Below are 27,877 nucleotides of genomic sequence, written 5' to 3' on the forward strand. Positions count from 1 at the left end.
TGAACTCTCCCCGCTCTGAACCCCCAGCTCTAACTAGACACATGGTAGTTGTGTTAGAAGGGGCGAGCCACCTCAAGGCGTGAGTAACGATCTCCCGGGCCCGGTGCTTCGGAGCAGGAGACCATTTCCGTTTTGGTGTCTGCCCGCCGGAGACTCGAAGCCCAGGCTTCGGATTCTCGGAAACAGAAGGCTCTCGCTCTCCCTTGCCGAGGTTGTTTAGCTACCGCAACCGGGGCACCGTCGTCCTGTGCCGGAGAGCCCGGCCCAGCCTTATCTTTGTCTCCTCCCTCGCTTCGGTCGGTCGGTTCTTCCTTCACAACCCTTCTGGGCCTCCGCCCCCTTCCTCTCAGTCCAGGTCCTTGTCGTAGCTCATCTCGGCAGATGCCTCGGCCTTCCCCCTCTCCAGCTCGCCCTTCACTCTGATCTCTGCGTCATTCGGCTAAAACTTTGATCGCCGCTCCTCCGAAATCTCCAGCGGCTGCCCGTCTCTGTCCATGGCAGGCAGAAACTTCTTACCCTTGGCTCGGAGGCATGCCACCGACTCTCTGTCCCACTGCATTCCTCAAGCCAACCTACTCACCATTTCTCGTTCTCTTGCTAGTGGGGCCCCCCCACTGACCACTGCCCTCTCCCTCTTCGAGGCCCTTCTGAAATCACACCTCCGGGAAGCCATCCCTGGTTAATCTCTCATCACCAAAGTGTCTGGATTCTACCTTCCCTCGCCCCCAATAACACGTAGGTACTTTACGCTCTATCTCTAAAGTACTCTAAAGTACTTTATACTTTATCTTTATACTCTCCTGCTTCCTTCCCCTTGTTTGCCCCACTAGACTGAATGCTCCTTGTGGGCAGGGATCACATCTACTTATTCTAGTGTGCTCCACCCGGAGTCAGCTCTGTAAGTACTATTGACTGACTGACGACTTGGCTCTAAATTCCACTCTGACCATCAGAAATCAGGTTTATATTCAGGGCATCTGGATAATTGTCATAGTCAGACTTTTAAAAGCATATTGAAAACAGCTCAACTTTCTGAATCCATGACTTTCTCATTTGGCAATTCTCAGCTCATGATGGACAGGGAATGTGTCCAATGTTTCTATTGTATTGCACTCTTCCAAGCGCTTAGTACAGTGCTCTGCATGTAGTAAGCACTCAATAAATACCACTGATTGAAATCTCAGCACACTCACTTTAAATAACGGGAGTGATTGCCAGTTAGTTTAAGCCAGATGTAAGCAGTCCACCATGCCCGAAAAACAAAATCTGGAATATGGTATGAGACAGGGATAAAGTTGTGCAGATATCTGGCGAGTTACCGGAGCTAATTTTAAAAGAACAGTTAGAGTGAGAAAATTGGTAGCTGGGTTTCAGAGCTCCACAAAAATGCACCCGAAGCAAGGGCTCGTCTGTTGGGAAATAATTGCGGAGGACCGGATACTTCACGCTCCGTCGGCCGGAATAAATGGACTTCCCCGGATGCCCTTGCTGTAGGGCTGTGTCGGAAGCAGCGGGTCCGGGGACGGCCGGCTGGCCGGCAGCATCTTTGTGACCGCTCCCTTCATCTACCCAAGCTCAAAGGGGGCAAGAGCCCCGCCGGTGCCATCTGACTGTCCCGCATGCCAATAGAACATGTTTCCAGGCTCGGTCTCACCCCTTTCCTCATAGAGTAGCAGAGTGGCACAGGGGTGGAAATGAGTGTGGAGTTAGGAGGTTTAAAGAGCTAACAGGCCAAAAAGCCAATATCCTCTAGACTGTAAACTCCCTGGGGGCGGAGAACGTGTCTATCAACGCAGCCCTGTTGTACTCTCCTAAACGCTTAGTTCAGTGCTCTGGACAAAATAAGAGCTCAATAAATACCACTGTTCGACCGAATGATTCTTGGTCTCTTTAGCCCCGATTGAAAACAGTACAATCTGTCAGCAAGACCGAGAGTGTCCCGCTCAAGCAGCCGTGGGGGCAGTCAGCCCCCTCGGCGGGTGCTGGAGGCCAGAGCCAAACGGAGAGAATAGGATGGCTTTGCGTGGTCGAGGGCTTTCCAATTATTCAGATGTGCCCGGGCTCCCGCTGTGGTATTTGCTAGTCATCACCTAAACGATAAACAGTCCAGCCCCCAAAAATGTCCTCAAGTCCACCTCCTTTCCAAACTCTCCGATTTAACTGGCTAGATTTGGGTTTGGGGTTTTTCCCCCCCTTTATTTTAAAAGGAAAGCTTTGCCTTTCCATGGAAGCCATCTATTCCACCGTAGAGAATGAACGAGTCATTCTCGGGACAAGCATGCCAGAACGTGACAGCGGGGGCTTCGGATCTAGAGTGGAAGTCAGAGGCCATCAAAAATTCCTAGGAAATTTCATTGAGTTTTTACAGGTGAATGACAGACGGTCGTCTGGTCTTACCCGCGCCTCTCCAGGGCAGGAATTCTTCTCTCCAGGTTATCCATCCCGGTGTTCTTCTGTATGTCCAAGTGAAGCCTCTCCCACTCTAATTCACACTCGCTTCCAAAGACATGGAGACAGTCGTGTTAAATCGGATTAGCAGAGCATATAGTGGAAATAGTGCTTCTCAGCTCTTGCATCTCATTCTCTTGCTTTCCCAGTTTCACGAAGGCCCAGAATAACAGCAGTCCTACTGCTGACTTACATTCAGTTTGGGGGAAATTTAGAACCCTCCCCCCTCCCCACCCAGGTCTCTTTCTACCGTATTTTTCCTTTCCAGGGAAGACCCATCGAGGATTTCTGTAGCTTTTCATCCAAAATGTGTAATTTCAGGACCGGTCCTATTAAATTTCAGCCGGTACGTTTCTTGAGTGGGGCCATTTTTCCAATCTGTCTCAATGACTTTGAAACCCACTGCTGTTTTCCAGAGCTTCAGCAATTGGCCCCATAATGGAGCATCTGAAAATATGATTAACATTCTCACTATTAGAGAGCTCAGGATTGGGCTTTACCTGCCCATCCCCACAATACACAAAAACACACACACTCAGTCTGATCTTTTTCCAGCTATGCTAAATGGAGGTAGAGGTGAGCGTGGAGCATGTCTGTGTTTTTTCCTCTCTTTTCCCCCCGCTGTCCCCTTCTCAGCCACAGCCCTGTCCTGATTTGCCTTCGAGAGGGCCCAGAACCAGGTTGGCTTGCTGACGGAGGCAGGGGCGAGCAGAGGGTCTGATGGCTCACCGTCTGGTCTCCCCGTCCCCTGGGGCGGCAGAGGACGTGTCCCCACGAGCCCAGAGGCCCAAGCCTGCCCGTATCTCAGAGTTTGGGAAAACCAGGTGTCGGCACGGGCTCCGTCAGTCGCGCCCTGGTCGGTCAGGGTGGCGGCATGTCTTCCGGAAGCCAGGGGCTGGGAAGCACTAGTGGGGTTCGCCGCGGAGCCTCTCCCAGCATGAGCGAGGAGAGCCGCCGGGAAGAGAACGGGGCGGCAGAGCCAGCGAGAGGGGCTCGGGAAAGGGGGCGGAAGTGCAGATGGTGGCTGGACTTGCAAAGCCGGGCGAGGAGACCGCGTGCGGATTTTGATCGTGAAAGGCGGATTAGGCTTCCGATAATCCCCTCTGAACATCGCGCCAACATTTCCACGGTGAAACTGTACCTTGAAACCATCTCACCAAACTCGCCAGGGCCTCCGGAAACCCGAGCACCTCAGGGCCCTTTCCCGCCCCTGGTCCCGGCGGGTCCCACACACCTAGCAGGAAGAGACAAACTCACCTCACCCAACCCTGAGAAAAGAAGACCTGCGAATCGAATGGGGCACTTGGACCAGGAAATGGGAAGGTCCCTCTGGGCGGGGTGGAGCGGCGTCTGGGGAGGCGACAGGCTCAGACCGATTCTTCCACACCCGGGTCTCTCAGCTCTCTGTCTCTTTCCCTCTCAAGGTAAAAAAAAAGCTTCCCCGGAAAGGGCGGAAATGAAGCTGCGGATTCGCCGGGCTCCCGTTCGTTCGGAGAGGGAGGTCACGTCGAACCCAGCGCCTTCCACGCCCCAGGCGCCCCTGATGCAAATGGAAAGTAGTGACCGGAGAGAGAGAGAGATGGAGAGAGAGAGAGAGGCTTAAAGCGACTGTACTCACTTTCCCCAGAGACTTTTTTTATGAAAAGTCAATAATTAAGCAAATTGCTTAACTCTTGGTTCCAGTTCTTGCATATCTGGAGTCGAAAGCCCGTTCCACCGTTCATTTCCACGCTGCGTTTTTTTTCTCGAGAAAGTCACAGGATGTCCTTACGCTGACCCAGGCGGAGGCAAGGGTTTAGAGCCAGGTATGTCCATGCTACCAAGGAAAAGTAGAAGTTGACCGAATCCGTTTTTCAAAGAGGAAAAAAGAAAAAAAAAATCAGATTCTTTCCTTTTCTGTTTGCGACTTACGTATAATTCTTTTCACCTGCCTACTTTTCTGCAAAAATAAGATGTACAGAGTTCAATTTCCTGCTGTGAAAAGTCACGTGGTGGCAGTTCTATAAATGTTGCTTTCTGATTTTTATCAGAGTGGGAGGATAATTGAAGTTATCGTTGATTTGCGAGGAGGCGATTTCTTTTAATTTTCCCTTCATTTTAGTTTAATATAATTTGCAATAAATGTACATACTGATCTTTGTTTTATAAAACGTATCGTTTAAAAACGTTTTGGCTCCGGCAGCCTCGGCTGCTTCTGCTTTTTAAGGGAGCAAAGACACCTCCGACATTTGATTTTGTTTCTGTCGCCAGATTTTATCTGTGTTAAAAAAAAAAAAAAACACAAAAAAACAAAAAAACAAAAAAAAAGAAAAAGTCGATTTTTAAAACCAGTTGGACTTTGGCAGCTTTGTAAGGAAAGTTGGAAATGTTTAGGGTTGCTCTCGATTTTAAGCGTTTGTGCCGATCGGAAGTAAGACGATCTTTGCATTCTGTCTCCCCATCGGGGCTCATTTTTTGTTTCTTTTAGAAGACTGTTGCATCACTATTCTGTTCAGCATAGATAAAGTGTACACTTTTTACGTACACAAGATCATATTTAAGTTTGTTGCATAAAATAAACGCTTCTAGGTGTCACGTGGTAGTTTTTGCTTCTCAATCGTTCACCTGGGGAGCGGAAGGGCAGCCCAGCCCCCAGGAGGAAAAGGGCAGGCGGGGCGCGATCCACTCCTGAGCGCGGGGTCTCCGGCAGCCCCAGACCCCGGCCCGGGGGGCTCGGAGCGAGGCTCAGAGCTTCCTTCCCTAGAGTCCCGGGCACCCTCGGGCCTGACTGGCACGGACTGAACGGCTCGTGCCAGCGAGGCGTGGGAGAGGGGAGGCCCCCGGGGTCACCGCCCTGAAATTTAGCGCCGAAGACTTGAAGCGAGGCCGGGCCAACAACGCCTGGAGCGATTCCCGCCTGACCTTTGTGCAGGAGGGAAGACACCTTATATTTGTCTACAGAATCCCAGAATTTTATAGCCCTTTGATACACGCCGTGTACAGTGTATAATAGTCTTACGTACTGTTTAAATCGGGTGTTGCACTTTGGCTCAAGTTTTAGAATTTTCTTTTTAAAGAGGAAATCAGAACCGTGTAATTTGTGTAAAAATGCAGAGTGTAAAATCTACCATGAAACACTGAAGATATGCATTATTTCAAATAAAACCCGGAAACGTAGCGCTCCGTCGCGGTGTGTAACCCTGAGTGTTTGTACGGCCCTCGATTCGGTCACCGGTGAGACAACGCCGACCTCGCCCGGCACCGGCGGGGCGTTTCCCCGGGACGACCGGGAGCGGGATGGCCGCGGGGGTCGGGGTCGGGTGGTCAGAGCCAGGCGGGGAGCCCCGGAAACACTCCCTCCTCCCCCATCCAAGCCAGTTCTACCCCCCCCGCACCGCCACCCGTGAGCGCAAACTTCCCAGAACCTCAAAAGACGCCGCATTTCCCGGTATCCACACTTGCCAAAGGGAATTAGACATCTCCCAACACAGCCACCAGCCAGGACCTCCTCTTCAAAGGGGTTGCCCAAGGTCGGCGGGGCCACGGACTCGTCCCCCCGGCCCTGCCAAACAGGTGGGAGAGAGGCCCCCTTCCCTGCGCCAGGGCCGTCCCACCTCCAGCTCTGCAAGTCCAGAGCGGAACTCACCTTCCCTCCCCGCGTCTTTCCCATCGCAGTCAACTCCACCACCACCAACCGACCTCGTCTGCCAGTCCCTTGACCTCGGCAGTATCCATGACCTCCGCCCTATCCTTCAACCTCCATATTCAATATGTTGGCTAGATCCGGTCTGTTTTCCCTCCCCAGCATTCCCAGGATCAGCCCTTTCGCCACTCAAACGGCTCTAAATAAGCTGGTCTGAGAACATTCATATAGCGGCTTAGTGCATCGGCTTCCTGATCGCTCCGCCTCCCGTTTCATCCGATTCCAACTGCAGCCTGCTGAGCCCAATCTCCACACTTCAAAAAACCTTCAATAGTTGCCCATTCCTCTCTGCCGCAAACAGAAATTCTGGCCCGCTGGCTTTGGGGCAGCCGGTCAGCACCCGCTATCCTATTTATCCACCCTCCTCCCACTGCAGCTCAGTCTGCACCCTTAGTCCCTCTCGATCGGTGATATTTATGGAGCACTTGACATGTGCAGAGCACTGGAGCAAGCACTCGGTAGATCACGATACAACCTACTCGATACGCTTCGTTCTCATCTCTCGCCACCGACCTCTTGCTCGTGTCCTCCTTTCTGTCCGGCACTTTCCCCCCTCGTCCCCAGCAGACACCCTTCTCCACCTGCCAAATCCCAAACTCACATCCAAGAGGTTTTTCCCCAAGTAATTTCCAACCTCCTTCCGGTTTTATCCCCCAGCTCCATCTGCCACTTCAGCAATTCTCCATCGCCTAAGCACGAGGGCACATGACTATAAAAAGTATGGTACTTGTAACTGCGGTATTTGGGAAACAGCCTGACCCACTGGAAAGAGTATGGGCCTGCGAGTCAGAGGGCCTGGATTCTAATGAATCATATATATTGAGCACTTACTGGGTACAGAGTCCTGCACTAAGCACTTGGGATGGTTTGTTTTATGGCATTTGTTAAACGCTTACTATGTGTCAAACCATATTCTAAGTGCTGGGGTAGATAAAAGTTCGGTGATTTGCCCAAGTTCACATGGCAAGCAGTTGGCAGAGCCGGGATTAGAACCCAGGTCCTCTGACTACCAGGTCCATACTCTTTCCGGTGCCTAAGTGGGAGTTCTAATCCTGATTCCTCCACTTGTCTGCTGTGTGACCTGGGGCAAGTCACTTCGCTTCTCTATGCCTCAGTTCCTTCATCTGCAAAATGGGGATGCAGTACCTGTTCTTCCTCCTAAACTGTGAGCCTCTTGTGGGACCTGATTACCTTGTGGGAGAGACTGTGTCCAACCTGATCATCTTGTATCTATCCCAGTGCTTAATGCATAGGAGCTAGGAGCATATTAAGTGCTTAAATACCATAATCATTATTACTTGATAAGCGCTTACTCTTTCAGCAGTCAGCAAGGATGCCAGATAAACAGCAGAGTGAGTGTGTATGTGAGAGAAAGTGTTAGGGGTTGGGCAGAAAGGGATCTCCATTTTTCAAGTGCTTAGTATGTTAAGTACTTCTCGTGTGTCAAGCACTGTACTAAGTGATTGGGTAGATACAGTTAGACCAGGTAGAATCCCCATTTTGCAGCTGACAAAACTGAGGCACAGAGAAATGGGGCGACATGGCCTATGTCCTTCAGTGCAGTGCTTGGCAACATAGTAAGCACTTAAAAAGTTCCACTGTTCTTCTTATTACTGTTCTCTGGGCAGAGTTGACCATGGTAATTCACCCTCCAGGACCACTGCCCATCTCCACTGTCTCCCACTGGGCTCCCGGGGCCTCCCCGCCCAGATCCAGGTGCTCAGGTTCCTTCCCATGGTGATGCTGTCGGGATTTCCAGGGCAAAGCCAGTCCTGGCCCCAGCTCACCATCCATCTCAAGCCCTGCCCTGCTCCGCCACCTTGGGCGGAGCACCCACCTGGCCCCGCTCCAGGGGCTCCACCAAGTCTCAACTTCCACCACCCTGGGTTTTTTTGTTTTTGCTTTTAAAATAGTATTTAAGTGCTTACTATGTGCCAGGCAGTGGTAGAAACAAGCTCATCAAGTTGGACAAAGTCCACATCCCACATGGGACTCACAGTTTCAATCCCCGTTTTACAGACGAGGTAACAGGCACAGAGAAGTGACTTGCCCAGTTTCACGGGGCAGACGAGTGACCTCCACAGCCCTCTCGTTCTTTGCCCAACGCGTGTTCCAACTAAAAAGAGGAAAGATAAAGCCAGTCCCGGGGAAGGGTGAGATCGCAAATAACCCGAGCGGTCCGTCACCCACCTCGGACAGAGCTGGCCAGGCGTCGGCAGGTCTGGGCCTCTCGTTCTCGGCTCCTACGACGGCAACGAGACGCGGTGATCCCTTGCCTGGGCTGAGACCGGCGCCTGCTTGTTAACAGGCCGCCTGGACTGAACGCCTCAACTCGACAGCGCAGCCAGACCGTCCGTGGGACTGAGACGGGAGGAGATTTGGGGAGTTGGGTTAGAACGCAAGCTCAGGCGTGACCGAAGCAGAGGGTGGGTTAGGGTTAGTCTCACTGCTGTCCAACTCCACGAACGAAAGGCTTTTTCAACTTTCTGCATCTGGGGCTACACAGCATTCCTTTCCCCAAACATGAGGAAGTGTATTTTCTTAAGGCTTTGATAAATTTTGGAATTTCGTCCAGTAAATTTTCCCTCTGAAACAAAGTGGCTCGTGTGCCCGTGAATGGAGTGGCGTCTAGGTAAGGGTTTTCCCTAGCCACGGGCCCGAACCAGATCATCAAAACGAAGCTGGCCCGGCCAGGCCCCAGCCCCTGCTGGTGAGGGGACTGAGCGACGTGCTTCCCTGACCACCGTCCCTTGGTTTATCGGGCCGAGTCACATTTACAATCTGGCACGGTCCCCTTCTCCGTCTGGCTTCTCCGGGGCCCTGCCCCCTGGGAAGCTGCCACCACCGCTCTGCTACCTGGAAGTTCCCACCACCCATGCACCTGCAGCGACACACACCATTCTGGGCCCAGACACAGATTCCTCAAGGATTTGCCGTGGGGAAATCAACCCGTCGGCCCATTCCGGACATAATGGGCCTCCCAGCCTCACCTCTCAAAAGTCCAGGATGCACGTGTGTGCAGGGGTAAGAAGGAAACCAGCAGGAAGGGGTTGGTGGGAGAAGAATTCCTCAATCCCTCTTGGGGAGGTGCAGGTTCTCTGGATGTTTGTCAATACAGTACTGGGTAGAGCACTGTATGAAGTGCTTGGATTGCCCGGGAATACTTCAGAATCCCAAGGGAATATGAATAGGTGAGACAAAAGAGAGGGAAGAAACAAGCAGAAAAATATTCACTGTTTCCGGACCGGCTGCTCTTCTCCTTCTGTTTACCTGTTGCCGCTGCTGCTGGCCTTGCCGCAGTTGATAAAAAAAAGCATCCTTTTTCCAAACCTGGGACCTGAGTGAGGAAGAGAAAAGGTCACGCATCCTCAAGCACCTAAGCCTTTAACTGTGTTCCCTCCTCGTTGGGCTCTGCCTCCCTTAATTCCATCCTTCAGGGCTGGAAGTACCTTGGGAGCAGCGGAACTATTGAGGGCCAGAGAGAGGTGGAGCCTAGAGTGTGGCCAAGCCGTAGCGGGAAACCCACCCACACAGGAGGGTGTCTGGGGGTGGGGGGTGGAGGACCCAAATCACGAGACAGCCTCTGGACCTTTTCTGGACGCTGGGATCCTTTCAGCTCCATTCCTGCCATGTCAAAGCGTTTCAGCTCTCCGGGCCCCTCCTAACCTGTACCTTCCCTGACCCCCATGTAGCCCCCCAACTCCTTCTGGCCCTCCCCTCCTCCCTCTGTGCCGCTGGCTGAAGGAGCGCACACCCACCCACCTCTCATGTTGCCGGTGGGACAAACGGGAAGACCGCCATTGACCTCTTCCCCGAACACGCGGAAATAAAGCCGGGCCCCGCTGGATCGCACGGGCGCTGTCACGCTCCTCCCTGCCCCTTTCTTCTTCCTCTCATCTTTCACACGACGAAACCAACAAGCACACGCTGGCACCCGGCCCTTTCGGGTCTCGCTGTACGTGAGCACCAAAGGGACGAATAACCAGTTTGCAAAAGCTGCAGTGGAGAAAAAGACAAGTTTTGTGGCCCTGGCAAACACTAGGTCGCGTAAAGACAAGGCCGGGCAGTGGGATTCGGTGATGGGAATAATGGCGGTGGTACCAGCCAAGTGCTATGTGCCAGGCACTGTACTAAGCACTGGGGTAGAGAGAAGATAATCAGGTCAGATGCAGCCTCTGTCCCTCATCAGTCAGTCAAGCATATCGAGCGCTCTGTGGAGAACACCAAGTGCTCAGGAGAGTACGACATAACAGTAAACAGACACGTTGCCTGCCCACGACGAGTTTACAGTGTAGCGGGGGAGACTCAGGATCACAGTCTAAACAGGAGGGAGAACAGGCACTGAATCCCATTACAGAAGAGGAAACAGGTAGAGACATTACGTGACTTACACAAGGTCACCCAGCCAGGATCAGAATCCACTCCTTGGTCCTTGCTCTCACCATTAGGCCACTCTGCCTGCCCAGATCTACTCCTCGGGAATCAGCAGGGGCATGAGTGGCCTAATGTACTTCTAGGCCAAGACAAGCTCATGCAGTCACCTCCCCACACCCATCCAAGTCCCGGCCCCCACATCAGATGGGGGCAGGGATCTCGGTGGCTTCTCCAAAAAGAACAGCCAGAAATCAGATGAGAACTGGTTTCAGGGAAACGAGCATTTATTGCAACATATTTCTCAGTGAAAACAAGCCAGCAGCTTTTCAAATGTGAATTTATTTCTTTTTTTTAAATCACGTGTACAAAAAGTCTCTTTTAGCTTTCTCCAGACAAGCCTGACTTGAGTCCTCCCCTCCCTGGCGATTCCACCCCTTAGCGGGCAAGCCCATGGCTCCTACAAATGTTTCTTTTTTCTTTTCCAAAAAGCGAGATGAGGAGCGACTTGTGAGGCAGGCTCTTCTTTGGTGGAGTTAGGGAGAATGCCTCTGAGGACAGAAGACGCCTCCCTCCCCCGCCGCGACATACACACACACACACAAAGCACCATGGGCTGCTGATTTCCCGCGTTGAAGACATCGTCGAGTTCCACTGAAGAAGTCGCTGGCCCAAAGGAAAGTCCGATTTTTATGGTGACGTCTACAGAGAGCAGGCAAGGACCGCGGCGGAACGTCAGGGAGGAGGGCGTCCAATCGTTCCCCGACCCGCACCCCCGACCCGGGATCAGTCTGGAAAGATGCCCGGCTTATCGTGTGTCCGCAAGAACCAAAGCATGAGGGGCTGCATCAGGCTCACCTGTGGGTGCCAGGGCCTGGTCCCACACTGTGGACACCACAGACAGACAAACCACACCCGGGAAAACAGGCGACCAATAAACACTCCCTGCTTCCCCTGCAGGTCTCCCCGGGAGTGGAATGTTAGTTCAAGCTGGAGATTGGGCTCAAATGCCTGAAAGTGTGAATTCCTAAAAAGCAAACATGGTTGCCTGCTCAAATTAGAATTTCTGAAGCCAGAAAGAGCTCTCGGAGCTAGTACACTAGCCAGGGAGAAGTTGCTGCCAACGGAGAACAGATGGCCTCCTTTTCCCCCAGCAGCAGCAGCTCCTACAGAGAGAGCCTCAGGCACCCTCTCCTTCTCCGTGCTGGGGCTTGCTGGTCCTGAATTATTTTTTTTTGGGGGGGTGGGGGGGTAGTGGAGAGATAGTAATCTGGCTCCAAATCCCCTCACTGTGGGGGCTCAACCAGTTCCAGAGGAGTAGTGCCTTCACTAGGCCCGTGTCCCGCAGCCACCAGGACCAAAGAGCGGGACGGCCAACTACCCTCTTTCCATCCTCACTCCAGGGATAACTGTGCTGTAAGAGGACCTGCTCGATGCAGCTGGGGTCTGGGCCGGAAGCAGCCACCTGCTCCTCCTCCCCGGACCCTCATTTGGCCTTAAGGCATAACACGATGCAGTATGGTGCTTCCTTTACAGCTTATAACTACTTTTTTTTTTAGAGGGATTTGGCGCTTAACTATGCGCCAAGCACCATACTAAATTCTGGGGTAGATTCAAGATAATTAAGTTGGACACAATACACGTCCCACGTAGGGCTCTCAGCTTTAATCCCCGTTTTACAGAAGAGGTAACTGAGGCCCAGGAAAGTGAATTTACTCACCCAAGGTCACAAAGCAGACAAGTGCCCTAACCGGGATTAGAACCCAGGTCCTCTGACTCCCGGTCCCATGCTTTGTCCACTAAGCCATGTGGCTTCTCATCGACATCCTATAGACTGTAAACTCATTGCGAGCAGAGAACGTGTCTACCGATTCTTGCTATATTATACTCTCCCAAGCACTTAGTGTAGTGCTCTGCACCCAGTAAGCGCTCAATAAATAACTCCTGATTGATTTACGGTTTTCTCCCTGGAAACAAAGTCCTCTGGGAATCTTCCAAAATAATTTTGGTTTTCCTCACCTTAGGTGCTGGGTGCTGTTTCTTTAAGTGGAGGGGAAAGCACAATTAGAAGCAACGATAGGGCCCCAAATCCAGCAGTTCATTTCATAACAAAGTCCTTCATTTAAATGCTTTTACCTCAGGCCAACTTTTCGGGTGTCATCTAGTGGCAGCCAATCACAGAAACTGAATTGAAAAACAGAAGAGAATATTTCCTCTGAAATCTAAAGTCCAGCATTTTCTTATTGCTTTGTCAAAAGTACCAGAAGGTCCAGTCCACCCACACACTACCGCCCTCAATGAAAGATGCCAAAAATATTTAGTTCCGAAACTCCCGACTTCCAAATCCCGGAAACCCATCCTGGTTTTCCCCCGTGACGTCCCTTCCAGACCCCAAGTCTCGAAAAATGTCTGGGTCTCAAGCACATGAAATTAGCAATGAAGACGGTTTCTTCTCTTAATGATTGTCACTGGGAGGGGAGGCAGGCAGCCTAGCCATTCTTCTGAACTTCAGGACCAAAGCAGTAGCCAGATGAAATATAGTTCATCACGAGAGCACGCTACAGGACCTCACCTTCTAAATTCCCGTGGGTGGGGGCGAGCGTGAAAGGAACGACTTACAGTTAAGAGAACATCTTCCGTTTCTTAAGACTAACGCCATTTAAGCAAGGTGTGGTGGTCCTCGTCAGTTTTCTCTTCTATGTGACAGTAGAAAAGTTCGTTTGCCCTGTTACCTCTGTGTCTGACATCATAGAGCAAAAACAATGCAAACTTTCGCCACCAGAACAAGGAGCACTGCCCATTCAAGGACAGCAAAGCACATATCCATCCCAAATGGCCGGCAGATAGCAAAATAGAGTTTCCTTTGGCATCTTTAGAAAACAAGCGCAGTAACAGGGAAAAGCACGATGCTACAAAGGATTGTTCAACAGAAAAAAAGACAGCCCAAACAATCAACTTTTGATAAGCACTCACACGATCCAACTGTGGAGTTTGCTCGATGTGAGAAATCCCAACCTTGTGGAAGAATGTGAGTTCCCGCTAATCTTCGCGGTCCAACAGCTCGATACATTTAATAATGACCGTACGGCTTCCAGAATCGAGAAGGAAAACGTCGAAGGTGAAGGGAGAGCAAACTCCTGGTATCACACCAATTCTCCGCCTGACTGGACTTTCGGGCCAGAAGCAGTTGAGGGAAGGGAACCTGCCCACCCACAACCCTAGCCTAATTATTCAGGCCACTTACTTGGACCGTTTCATTTGTCTCTTCTGCCTTTGACCTGACCCCATCCAGGGAAAAGAATCACTGTTTTCCCAAGTATCACTGCCTACTGCTGCTTGAATTATAAAGATTTAAAAAAAACCCAAAACTAATCATTTCCAAACTTGTGAACCGAGGATGAAATGTCAATTTAATACGAACAGAGAAAGTCCGACTATGTACAAAAGCAAATAAGATTAATTCTTGTTTTATCAGGAGCAACGAAAAGAACGCTGATTTGCGAACACTTCTCCACTGTTTGAAGTATGTACAGTAAAACACTAACACAGCTTCCATGTGTCAACGAGGGGAAAAAGGCAAGCAAGAGGAAATCTTACGGTACCTGATATGCAATCCCTACAACAGAGTCCAAAGCTAAAAAACTGTGGCAAACCGATGACTGCATCATAGGAAGGAAGAACTCAAAGCAAATATTCGTGTACTGAGCCGGCTTTTGTTTAAAAGAGAATTCATGCCAATCCACCGGCTGAGTCCTGGTCCCCAGTGCTCAGGGCGAACTCGCCCTATCAACCATCAGAGCAATCCGATCCAACACCCCGGTTCGACACGGTCACGAACGCAGGAACCCCTTTAAGACTGGGTGTGAAAAGTTCTGGTCAAACATCCCAAACCCAGCGGGCCACTAGAAGCAGCACGTCCCCCGCCGAGTAAAGGAGAAAATCTGGCTCTAGAGGAAAGACGTATGTGGAGGAGGCTGGGGGAGGGGGAGGAAGAAGCATTCCGTTCAACAGCAACAAGAAAATGATTCCTTAGAGGCCTCCTCACCTCTCGATTTGGGGCGAAGCATGAGTTTTCCAGAGCTCTCCTGGAAGAACCCTCCACTAGATATTCACATTCTCTCTCATGAGCTCTCTCTCGCTCTCACGCTCGCTCTCCCCCAGTAAAGCACAAGCATGCAGGTAATTCACAGGCACACGGGGGTCCGTGGTAACGACAGCAAGATCGCGCAGATGAGCAGCACCGACAAGTGGGATGACTAAGACACACTCGAAATGTTACGTGGATCGTTACTCAACAAAATCCTGAAGCCAACTCTTGCTAGTCTTGGTCACACCTGCTAAATACTATAGATGCACGTTTCCTCCATGGTCTGACCTCAGCTCGAAGAACCTCTCCACTATTTCGTAAGAAAAAATTAAAGTATTTCCCCTTTTTAAATGTACACAGACGTTTAATTAGCTTTATTTACAGAGCAGTTTTTTCAGTCTCCGCTGAGGCCTAGGTGAGGTGGGCAGGCCAGAGTGCCAGTTTTAAAAGAATCTATGCAGACGGCGGTGTTCCCGGGAAGAGGCAGGCTGTCCTGGATCGGCAGCGCTTGCGCTCCCTGTGGCTCAGTTACTCAGAAGCAGTTCTGTCGCCGTCTCTACGTCCCATGATTTGGAAGACAAGGCCACTATTACTGCATTCTGGGGAGAAGAGGAGAGAGAAAGCCTTCAAATCCAAAATATTTGCTAGCAATATTCTCGATCGCCTTCCACTTTGGAAAGGATTCCACAGATACATTTTCCATTCAGAAACCTGCTGTTTACATCCGTCTAGTTCATGGGGCCACAGAAGCTTTGAACACAAACGTTAGCCGTTAATAGGTAGGGAGGGAAAACAAATCAAAGATGCAGTGCTATGTAAAAGCTAACACCTTATGGGGAAGTGTGAAACCCGAATGTAAAAATGACATGGAAAAAAAAAATCAATCACTTTCTGATTGGGACAGGCTAGAGAAAAAAAAGTGGTCTGCCCTCTTCCCTCTTCCCTCATCCCTCATCCCAGGCTTCAACGTCTCATGGGGGGATAATCCCAAAAGCTAATACCTGAAGGAGAAAGTACTCACCCTATCAAAGCCCATAGCACAAAGGTTTTCTATCTTTTTGGTGTATTCTGGACTAGAAACTGGTGCTCCAGCATACACATGTGCCCAGAGTCGTGCTGTCTGTTTAAACATTTCTGGATTTTGTTTGTACTGAATTGGGGAGAAAAAGAAAAAAAAAAGGATTAATATGACTGCACTTGCATCACACACAAAAGACCTTCCACATGCCCAATCACCCCCAAACCAAAAACCCAAGGCAGAATCTTTCAGGCCTGCACTCCAGGAATTGTTTTGGTTCAACAAGGCATGTCTATTTGCACACAGCTAATAAGCGCATCCTAAACTCTTAGTACAGTGCACTGCACACAGTAAGCGCTCAATAAATACGACTGAATGAATAAGCTTCATCTCCACTCCAACTGGAAATGGCCATTAAGATTTCCGAATATGTCATCTGAATGACCAACCTCCCCACTTGGCCCAGGAGCTTGAGGCCTCTCGGGGGATCCGCCCAGGGGCCAGGGAGTTCCTCCTGCCCTCCCTCCCAGGACAGGGAAGAAGGAAGGACTCAGGTCTGTCTAAGCCACATCTGGGCCCCTGGGAGGGTTGCGACAACCTCAATCAACCAGGGAGCCTGGGGTAGAAACAATGAAGCATCATTTGCTTCTCATAAGCTGCTTTCCTTTCTCTCCCTGTCTATCGCCTTCCCTTCCTCCCTCCCCCGCAGCAGTCTGTCCTCCTCTCTTGTAGTCTATGAGTCCACTTTGAACCCAGTACTCAGTCTGAAAATATGTCAAGGGGTTTACTCCAGCGCTTAGTGCTTTCTACCAATGCCGTTATTTCTGATATATCACTTGCTGGGCAAAGGAACTCACACTAACCCATGGGACAATAATAATAATACTTGTTGAAACTTACTATGAGCTAAGAATTGTTCTAAGCGCTGGGGCAGGTACAAGGTTGGACATGGTCCCTGTCCAACATGGGGCTCACAGTCTAAGTAGGAGACAGGAGGATTTAATCCCCATTTTACCGATGAGGTAACTGAGGCACAGAGAAGTTAAGTGCCCAAGGTCACACAGCAGACACATGGCAGAGCCGGGTTTAGAACTGGGATCGGATTAGGATTGAAGGGACCTGTGAGTTTCACTGTTGGGATATGCGTATATTGGTTACGGAGAAAAAGGTTGTGTAATCAATCCGTTTGTTTATGCCAACCTGAAGCGCTTAATTCCTCGAAATGTCTAACAGACTATGAAAGAGAATCTAATTCTGCAACACTCATGTTGCTGCAGAAATACCATACAATCTGCTTTCTCAATGTTTAATGTAAAAGACAAAAAATCCCCTCCATAGAGAACCTAATAAGCTTTCCTGGAGGCAGTTCTCTCTCTTACATAGACTGTGAGCCCCAAGTGGGAGGGACTGTGCCCAATTTGATCAACTTGTATCTTCCCCAGCGCTTAGAACAGTGTGACACAAAGTAACTATAATTATTATTACCAATAATATTGCCAATATGGACAAAACTGAACTCCTTATCTACCCTTCTAAATCCATCCCTCCTCTTCCCTCTTCTATTACTAAAGACAAGCAGCACCATATTCCCATGTCAGAGGCTTGCAACCTGGCGTCACCAGTGATTTTCTTTCGCATCCCCTACGTATCTAGTCTCCCTCTCAATTCTGCCAGGAAGATGCTGAATTATGATAGCTTTGAGAATCCCTGTGCATCCACTACTTAATGGTCCCAAAGCCCTTTATGAATCGGCTCCTAACCTGAGCAGACTGTAAGTCCTTCCCTAAGCTAATTACAAGGATTTCTACACCTAAATCGCAAGAAGGTGAGGGGAAGGGGACACCTGGTTCAACATGACATCTTACAAGTCAGAGGCCATGTATGCCCCAGAAGGCAGTAGGTGGCATATCAGCCTCACTTCCTTGCCCTTCATTCTCTCTCTCTCTCTCCCTGTATTCGAGAAATAAAAGAGGAGATGTAGAAATCCTAACTTCATTGCTTAAATGCAACTTTGAGTGAGACCCAGCAATGGCTACAACATTCTGAAGAAAGACAGTCACCAAAGTGGAATCATGAAGTCAACATTTAAGGTGCCATCACAATAAAATGTGTCTGCGTGTATACAAAACTTGACAATGGAACAGCTGGAAATATACACTTTGGGAAATATAAAAAAGTTCCTACAAAATAGTTTAATTTTTCAACAAATCACCTTTACTGATCCCCACAATCATCTGTTCCCCTCTACTCTGCCTCTACCTGCTGTTCTTGTAGGAGTAGATGCAGGTGGCATATTTCATATTAATAGTTACTCAGCCACCAAAGTCTTTGAAAACATAATAAAAAGTAGGTTTTACCTGAAATGTTGGACAGATTCCCGGATGCTTTGTTACTCACAATGATGTCCAAATTATTGTTTTGCCTCTGAATGTGTTTTTATTCCATTTCTCATGTCCAACCTCCCCCGCCCCAATCCCCAGCTGATCTCAATGATCTCAATTTCCATTCTTTATTTTATTTTTAAGCAAGTTTAGCTTAAAAAGTTCAAACTGCCATAACTGAACAAGACAATGTTTCAATATGAACCCACTTTGTAAACATCTATTCCAATCTTTCCCTTTGAAGTCAGCGGGAATTTCAATATTTCCACTTAAGCTGCTAACTCAAATAGTGGACCATTGAAACTTCTTAAGATAATCTCATCTTTCACTGATTAGCAAGCATCAGTGGGTTTTTTGTTTCACTGGGGTTTTTTTGTAGGGGGGAGGGGTTTGTTTGTCTGTTTTTACAAACCCTGCAATATTATGGCGAAGCAAAGTGTTCAGGGACGACTTACCTGATTGGCTACCACTGCATCTTGGGGGTCATCTGGTTCTGCTGCAGCCAACAATGCTTGCAAGGATAACAATACTGTCCGGAGAGTCATCGCAGCTGCCCTGAAATCAATGAACGACAGCATCTTTATGGAAAGGGCTCTCCACTCTAAGAAAAGTCAGGCGATCCGGAGAAGGAATTTACTGAGCGCCTGTGTGCAGAAAACTGTACAGAGCGCTTGGGACAGTCCAATACGGAGCCAGCTGGTGCGATCCCTGCCCACGAGGGGCGTACAGTCTAGAGGGGAGACGGACAATTAAGCAGATTAGGGATACGGTAAAGACTAGAGTCTAAGAACATTTACGTGAGTAATACGGGGCTGGGGTGAGTATCAAAGTGCTCAAAGGGCCCACGGCCAAGGGGAGATAGGCGGGAAGGGCCGCCCGGAGATGCGGATGGTTTCAGGAGGGTTTGGGAGGAGGGAGAGCGGTGGATTGCTGGATGTGAAGGGGGAGAGTGTTCCGGGCCTGAGGGAGGGAATGTGGTCAAGGGGTCGGCGGTGGGACAGACGAGATCCAGGTACAGAGAGTGGATCGGTGTTAGCGGGTGGGTTGGGTTATAGTAGGAAACCAGAGAGGTAAGGTAGGAGGGGAGAGCCAAATGAGAGCTTTAACGTCAGCAGGGAGTTTCTGTTTGACGCAGAGGTGGATGGGAAACCGCTGAAGGTTTTTGAGAAGCGGGGAGATGTGGCCTGGAAGGCTTTCCAGAAAAATGATCTGGCGGCAAGGTAAGGACTGGAGCGGGTAGAAAGAGACAGGAGGCGGGGAGGTCAGCAAAAAAGGGTGACGCAATCATCGAGGTGGGAAATAATGGGTGCTCGGGCACGATGTATTGGAAACAAAAGGCATCAAGAACTAAGGTTAGTTGTTTTTTTACTTTTCTGTTAGCTGCCTAGACCTTAGAAATTTGAATTTAGTATTCCAACACCTGCTTCTCTGACAACATCCAGCGACCTCATTAGCCTCGTTCTCCCCCTATTTCTCAATCTGTGAAGTAGGCTGCACAACTGCATTTGACTCCCTCTGCCGGCTTGGTGGCCACAGTCAATTAAGCGTTTATTAATCCTGGACATTGAGCAGGGTGTCGTGTACCACTGGGAAAAATGAATGGAAAGTAATTATTTTCCTGGATTCAGTGCTCAGCACATTGTATACACTTAAATACCACAATTCTTCTTCCTGTCATTACTACAATTCAAGGAAGACAAATGTGAAGAGAAAAATCAACCAAAATTTCAGGCTATCAGGATAAAAAGATGTGATAAAATGGAAACGGTATGGGGCATTTTTTTTCTGACATTTTGGAGCAACAAACCAATTCTTAAAATGACTATTCAAACATTTTATCTAATTTCAAGATAGCCTATTGAGTCATTAGCTGAACATCTGCCTGGCTGACTTTCAAATTTAGAAAAGTATTTTCTGATCTGTTTAGACAGTTATATAAAATCCTTAAATAAGAAATACCTCTCCATACCGCACTCAGACTGAGTCACTTAATCTGCAGCTTCTAAAATCACTGATGAAATAAACCTTCTGATTTCAAGAGGTTATCTCTCCAGAATTAAAGAACTCCTTGGCAGCTGAGAGACTATACAGAACCGAGCTGTGAAAGGGCCCACTCTCACCGAATGTGGAAATCTTACTCCAGCGAGACTAGTTCAACGATATACAGACTGTTGAAGAAAAGAAACCGCTTTCCTTTACACTGCGCATTGTCTTCTGAAGAGCTACCAAGGAGTAGTGGCATAAATAGAATACACGGTTTGAGACTAGCAGGTATTTATCACACGATATGAGTCCCCAAGGGATGTGACCCGCCCTCTTTGTTGAGTCCTTTTAGGACAGACATGTCCTTGCCACCAAAGTTACAACCGTTTACTTCAGGGAGGTGAAATACCCCTCCTCACCCTCCCAAGGTCCTGACAGCTTCAGTCTCTGCCACCCGCCTCCTCTCTCCCCTAACCCCGAGCACTCCATGTTTGTTGCCTGTGCTTTAACTTAAACAGTGACTGACTTCCCCATTCGCTTTGGGGAACAGACACAAATTCTAGCAGTCTTCACAACTGCTATCTCCGCCCTACAGTTGAACCCAGGTGGCCAAAATCGAGACAGCGATCCGACTTCTGCCATTACGAATTTCCCCGGCCTGAGCTCTCTCTTCCACACAGAAAACTTTCACTCCTCCCTCATCACCTCCCATGGCCACCCCACCGCCTTTTCCTCCCCTCTCCCCTACAACCACCTAACCTTGCTGATCTCCGACTACAACTCAACCCGCCCACTCTGTTCCTTTAAGGCCAACCTACCCACTGTACCTGGATCTCATCTGTCTCGCTGCCGTCCTCTTGCCCACGTCTTCCCTCTGGCTTGGAACTGGCTCTTCCTTCATACCTGACAGTCCACCACTCTCCTCATCTTCGGCGCTCTTCTAAAATCACATCTCCTCCAAGCAGCCTTCCCTGACTAGCCCCTCATTTCCCCACGCATCTGCCCTTCTCTCTGCAGTGACTATAAACTTGGCTGCACATCCCTTGACCATTCTGCAACCCCACCCTGATAGTATTTATGTACATATCCTTATTCCCTGCCATTTCCCATCTGTAATTTGTTTAAATATCTGTCTTCCCTTCTAGACTGTATCATATATCTATCATTTTTTATTGAGTGCTTACTGTGTGTAGAGCACTGATCTAAGCACTTGGGAAAGTACAATTTAACAGAGTTGGTAAGACACGCTCACTTTCTAAAACAAGCTTACAGTCTACTGGGACGTAAGTGTGCCTCCCAATTCTGTTTTTCCATACTCTCCCACCAAGCATTAAAATACCAAAAAATACCACTGACTGATCTGTTAGAGGCTTTGTCAGAATAAATGTATTTACTGAGCAGTCATTGGATGCTTCGCAAGGTACTAACACACTTGATACTTGACCCGGGAAGGGGAGTGATAGGTCAACGATGTCAGTCATGGAGGGGAGAAAAGCCGGTGCACGTGTTTTTCCCAAGGCGAGAAGGGTTGGGGTCAGAGGACCGACTGGAGGGGGTGGATCCTGAAAGCAGGGAGGAGAGCCCTTCTTGGGACAATCCTGGGAGGATGAGAGAGTAGATGTGGGAGGTAGAAGGGAGCTGGGGAGGAGCTCAGCCTCGATGGTTTCTGTGTTGCCAACACAGCAGTCGGCGCAGTCACCGGCGACAAAAGGGGAGACTTAAAAGCCTGGAAGAGTTGGTGATGACATAAGCATGAGGGTCAAAGAGGGAGGAAGAGTGTCATTACTGAGAGGAAGAAAGGGAAGAGTTCTCACAGACTTTCCCATCCCCTACATGTTCTTGCTCAGTGACTCCTAGGGAAGCACTATGGGAGAAGCAGCATGGCCTAAAAGATCGAGCGTGGGGCCTGGCACTCAAAAGGACCTGGTTTCTAATCCTGCTTCTGCCACTTGTCTGTTGTGTGCCTTTCTCTGGGTCTCCTCATCCTCATTTGTAAAATGTGGATTAAGACTGTGAGGCCTCTGTGTCGTCCAACCTGATTAGCTTGTTTCCTATCCCAGAGCTTAGCAGAGGGCCCGACAAATAGTAAGCACTTATCAAATACCATACTACTTTCTTTGGGTTGGATAAAAGAGGTACTCTTTCAAAGCAAATATACAAACACTGCACCTGTGCATATACATGGCCTGTTTATTTGCTTCCCAGATATCCAGTCACTTCTCTCATCCTCTCCTCGTTGCTGCTTAGGCATTCTAGTTGGGAGGTGAAACTCACCAAATGCTCTTCTTCCAGTTTTCTGCCCAGGTTTCAATAGTGCACTGGCGCTTACGACCAGAGCTAATGAGTACTTTTCAGGAGCTCGCCTTCCCATTAAGGCTTCAATGCAATCACTGAAATGGTGCAGCTACTTTAAATCCTTCGCCTGAGTCTTTTCTAGAAATTGATTTGCAAGAGGTTTAGTTTAATATGGCTTACCAAGCATGAGCTTAATCTTTTCTAAGATTTTCATAACCCAAAGTCAATTATGGGTTTTAGGAGCCGGAGGGATTCGGGGGAATGGTTTTTGTTAACCGCTTACTATGTGCTGAGTGCGAAGGTCTGGGTTATATACAAGATAATCGGGTCCCACCTGGGGCTCATGGTCTAAATAGGAAGGCAAACCAGAACTGAATCCCCACTGGGTAGATGAGAAAACTGAGGTCCAGAGAAGTGAAGTGACTTGTCCAAGGTCACCCAGTAGTCAGGTGGCATGGTCAGGATTAGAACCCAGGTCCTCTGACTCCCAGGCCTGAGCTCTTTCCACTAAGCCATACTATTTCACAATAGAGGAGGACGGGGCAAGAGAGAATGGATGGTTCAGTGCAATCCACTCACCACTCCAGAAGAACTACTCAACCGATAGTGGAATATTCCTTCAGACTGACCTAAAAAAAAAGTTCTATACAGGTAGGCGGTATAAAATACCAGTTGTCAAAGAGACAGCAGCAACCTGTGGTGGCGGTCTGGATATCTGAGCACCCTTTGGGTAGAAATGGGGAAGACGAATAGAGAAGGTGCCCCTGAAAACTTGTCTACTTTAGAAAGTAGAAAGATTAATTTGTCTACTTTACCAAAATTTAACCGGGCCCAATGGCAGACAGACTGTGACTAGTAAACAGAACCTTCCAGGCCCAGAACACATGACTATTGTATCACGGAGTATCAGAATGCTACAAGACAGTGAGTCAGTCACCTCCCCTAAAAGACAGCACAATGGCCAGGGAACTGGTCAGGAGTGGTGGACATCAGAGGGCTAAGCACAATGAGACTACCGGATGAAGGGGAGCTCCCAGAGCCACGCACGGGTTCCACCTTTTTTGGGAGAGGACATCCTTCCTCGGAACGCTGCCTGCCGAGGATTGGTTTTGCCATCAAGAGTCTCCCAACTCTCACTAGTAATCAACCTCTTCAAATCGGCCCAGGGACATATCTGCCTCTGACACAAATGTCCCTTACCACCACTATGGCTTGCACACAGACCCCCTCAAAATAATGAATTGTGCTCGAAGTCGGCTGAGGGGGATTCGTTGTAAGAATCCCACCATCTGACTACAATGGATGACTTTAAACACATGTTGGGAGTGGTGCCTAAGCATGGGAGAAGGTCAGCAGAGCCCCTGGGATTGCAAACGGGGAGATTCTACTTTTGTGAAGTGAATGAGCCAAACGGCAAGACACGATGGCCAATGCCATCCTTGACCTACCAAAGGAGAGGAGAATTTCTTGGGTTGTCCCCACAGTCTAAGCAGAGAAGGCCCCTGGATGATACTAGGTGTGGCCAAACTGCAGCTCAAGAGCCACCCGGGTTTTATTATTTCTTCTCTCCCCGTGGTGGTAGGCTGCAGGGGCCTGCTGCTCCAGCCCTTTCGGGGGTGGGCTATGCTCCTGCCTACAGGGGCGGGCCCAGGGGTGGGATGGGGAGTCAGCTGGCTGCCGCCTATTGCTACCACTCCCTCCCCATCCCCGAAATGGGAAGACCTGTTCTCTGCCCATCCCACCATCAGCAGTACCGCTCACTCACCACTCCTGCTGCCCAAAGCTCTTGGCTGTGTTACGGTTTTCATACGTGCGGCTCTTCGGTTCATGAGGCTTAGCAACACCTCAACTGTATCACAGCATTGCAGAGGGGCCTTAAGGATATAGGGGCTGTGCCCAACCCGATTATCTTCTATCCACCCCAACACTTAGTACAGCTCCTGCCACATAAGCAGCATAGTAAGCATAAAAAAATTAAATTGAGTTCTAGATGGACCATCTTCCGATAATACGCTCAAGCCCACGACAACCACATGGCCACTGCAGTGAAGAGTGGCTTCCAAGCTGCCAAGAAAATCAAACAAACGTAAAGCTCTTGGAGAACTGAGATACCCAGAAGGAGCTTTACAGCAAAATTACAACAGCCCTGTTGGAATAAGAAACCCCCACCATAATTTCTAGTGTAGACAGTGGTGCTGGGCATGGCCAGGTGAAGGCCCCTGGATTGCGTCGACGCAGGTGAGTCACGGATAGTCTACAGCACAAGTACTGTCATCAACAGCATTTTGGTGCCCCTCGGGACAAGAAAAGCTTACTGAAAACCTACATCGTGACATGAAAATTCAAGAGAGGAACATCTGTCGTCTGTCTGAGGTGTAGGGGTGCTCAAATGGGGCTGTGGTTTGCCAATAAACAATATAAGTGTTCCTGTAGAGGCTTCCGGGCACCTCTGAAGATTGAAGATGGCTCCGGCATCATCCTAGATGAGGAGAACATCTGTTCAGGAGTAACAACTGCAGAACAGCAGAGAGTCCAGGGACTGGCCAAAAAAGGAAGATGGAAGAGACTTTGAGGAAGCACTCAGCTATAAACCCAGAGTCGTGGATGTTTCCACTGTTTAACTTTTTTTCTGTAGTTTTTCCATTTCTAGACAACCAAGAATTGCCCTTGTCTATTGTTATTTTCCAACCTGATGTCTCCCAGCTTTTCTTTGATGACTGACACTGAAAAACAGATTTTTGGCTTTTCTTTCAGTTGGATTTGACTATTTTCCCCAGTTCTTCCCTCTGACCCCCATTATTCTCAAAAGTGCCCCTTGCCACAGTGAAGTACCAGTCAAAGTCGGAACTCTACTCTGGCCAAACCTGCTTTAGCCTGAGAAATTTTTTTTTTTTTTAGAGAATGGAAAAAGCGAGCCAGAGATATAGTTGATTTGCACATTTTTGAAAGTAGAGAAGAATTTTGGTAACAGTGATCCAAAAAGATTGGGTTTAAGGTAAGGAGAGGGAGAAGGAATGCTGCTGTGATAGGTCAGATAATACTACGGATTTTGTTACCAATGAACGATTCCAAATATTCATAAAGTTTCCCTCTTCCCAGCAGCTGGTATGACACAGCTGTGTCTAGGAATGACACAATACATATCACCTGGGAGAAAGGTTTCATATTTCCGGTTCATGGAAAACTACTAGATATGTTCAATAAAATTTGACAACTCCTGATAGGGAAAAATGAAAAAAAAAAGCAGCTTCAAACTAATTATGGAAGACTTAAAGAATCCTGTGTTCCTATTTTATGACAGATTAACAGGACAGAATTAAGTGTTTACTGAGTATTTGAAAGAACAGATTCCATATATTATCTGGGGAGAAAAAGAAAAGAGAAATCTGGAGATGTTAGGGAATCAGGGGTAGCCAATACAATCAGAGGGGTGAAAATATCTCCATAAAAGGAACAGAGAAATCAAGATTAATATTCTTCTTCCTGAAAAGACAAAAACATGAAAAAAAACCCACCACAGTGGACTATGAAATGTTCACTAAAATTCCACACCAGGATGAGAAGGCTTCCACCGAAGCTTGACGATAGGTTCAAAACCCAAGAAAACATTTCACAATGCGGTTGAAAACATAAGGGAATGTGTCACTTTCAGATTGAGAAGCCCAAAAACCCCAACTGGTTATTATTAAGAAGTCAGGTTAGATGGTATAGAGAGAAATGGCAAGGGTAATAAGACAGCACAAGAAAGGTTTCGATGATTTCATTAACTATTCGCTCTTGATGAGGGACTATAGGGAAAAGTTACGGATGTTAGAAGTGACATCGAGATTCATCCTGAGGTAACCGATCCATGGGAGCAGAGAGGGTTAAGGCAACGCCTCATCAAGGCAAGGCATCATGGAGGCAACACCATCAGCTTCAGCCCCCTCGGAATTCCAGGGAAGCGGCCATGGGACGTGTCTACCAAATGTTATACTGCACTCTTCTTAGTACAGTGTTCCGCACACACAGTAAGTGTTCAATAAATACCACTGACTAATAGCTAGCTGGAGCTAGCTTAGTCTGTCTTTGGAGCCTGTAAAAAGTTAGTTCATTTGGGATACGAAAAAATATCCACACTCTTCCTCAGAAACCTGCAAGCTCCTTTTGGGCAGGGATTCCATCTACCACCTCTGCTGTACTATACTTATAGTATAGTACTATACTATATTTGAGAAGCAGCGTGGCGCAGTGGAAAGAGCACGGGCTTTGGAGTCAGGGCTCATGAGTTCGAATCCCAGCTCTGCCACTTGTCAGCTGTGTGACTGTGCGCAAGTCACTTAACTTCTCTGTGCCTCAGTTCCCTCATCTGTAAAATGGGGATTAAGACTGTGAGCCCCACGTGGGACAACCTGATTCCCCTGTGTTTACCCCAGCTCTTAGAACAGTGCTCCGCACATAGTAAGCGCTTAACAAATACCAACATTATTATTATTACTTTCCAAAGCACTCAGTACAGTGCTCTGCCCTCGGTAAGCATGAGATAAATACCACTGATGATTGACTGATAAGGTGAAGACTGTAAATTGTTGGTAGATAGGGAACATGTCTACCCACCCTGTTATAGCACACTCTCCCAAGCATTTAGTACAGTGCTCTGCATGCAGTAAGCGCTCAATAAATACGACTGATTGATTGAAGCCAAGTTGACTGCTCCTCCCCTTGCTCTCAGTTGGCAGGATGCAGGGGTTCCACTGTACTGAGTGGCAGCAGGACAGGACAGGGCACCTCTCATCCCAATACCCTTGGGGGCGACCTGGTCCCACCCTCAAGTGGGCAGAGCACCGGAGCAGGGGAGGCACAGGGCATTTCGCATTTGGCCGAGTGCTTGGAAGGCAACAGGAGTGAGTCGACGACACTCGATTCCAGTAAGAAAGCAGAAAATAAAATAGAAAATGTACGACTGTTCAGACTGATCTGCATTTCGGTTTGGCCTTCAGGACTGAGAAAAAGGAAATAACATTTCTTACCACTGATCTTTCAGGATATCCAAACAGATGGCTCCAGTTACAGAACTAATATTGGGATGCCATATTTTAGTGATAAACCGCACCTAGAAAATAAAGCAATGCTTGAAATTTGTGTTGACAGAAAGATACGAGTTGAATTAACTTGCATTTAAAAAAGGCAACCAACCTCACTGAATAATTCACCCGTCTCAGCCACCTACGCTCTCTTGCATCACATCATCGGGGAATAAACGAGGTGGTGACAGGCATGGGGAGTCAGGGGGAGGCCCGGCAAGACGGGAGGACTGGGAGATTTCCACCCACCCTCATCATTTGCTCTTTGGGCTTAAAAACTCCTACCACTGCCTTTCTCTACTTCCTTTTGCGGAAGAAACAGCGTGGCCTAGTGAACAGGGCACGGATCCGGGTGTCAGAAGACCTGGGTTGGATCCCGGCTCCGCCGCTTGCCTGCTGTGTGACCTTTGGCAAGTCACTTAACTTCTCTGGGCCTCATCTTCAAAATGGGGTTCAATACCTGTTCTCCCTCTTACTCAGACTGCGAGACTCAGGTGGGCCCTGATGATCTTGTATCGCCCCCAGGGCTTGGTACAGTCCACGATGCAG

The 27,877-nt window shown here is 48.8% G+C and overlaps 1 protein-coding gene across 5 annotated transcripts in view; it reads right to left on the minus strand.

The window, feature by feature from the left end:
- Window positions 1–10,770: 10,770 nt before the first annotated feature.
- The window catches only part of UBE2K (ubiquitin conjugating enzyme E2 K), a 68,817-nt gene continuing 51,710 nt past the window's right edge, over window positions 10,771–27,877 (minus strand). For 3 of the 5 annotated variants that reach the window (XM_029083081.2, XM_029083082.2, XM_007671904.4), the window contains 4 exons: window positions 27,275–27,357; window positions 18,443–18,542; window positions 15,610–15,738; window positions 14,925–15,187 (listed from right to left, as the gene is read on the minus strand). In XM_029083081.2, the coding sequence (XP_028938914.1) occupies window positions 15,113–15,187; window positions 15,610–15,738; window positions 18,443–18,542; window positions 27,275–27,357 (387 nt within the window). In that variant the 3' untranslated portion in view covers window positions 14,925–15,112. Of the gene's footprint in view, window positions 11,204–12,520; window positions 15,188–15,609; window positions 15,739–18,442; window positions 18,543–27,274; window positions 27,358–27,877 lie in introns of those variants that run through there. The other 2 variants (XR_003766071.1, XR_003766070.1) reach the window with 2 other exon arrangements.

Source organism: Ornithorhynchus anatinus, chromosome 18 (genome assembly GCF_004115215.2).
Source record: "Ornithorhynchus anatinus isolate Pmale09 chromosome 18, mOrnAna1.pri.v4, whole genome shotgun sequence".
NCBI lineage: Eukaryota > Metazoa > Chordata > Mammalia > Monotremata > Ornithorhynchidae > Ornithorhynchus > Ornithorhynchus anatinus.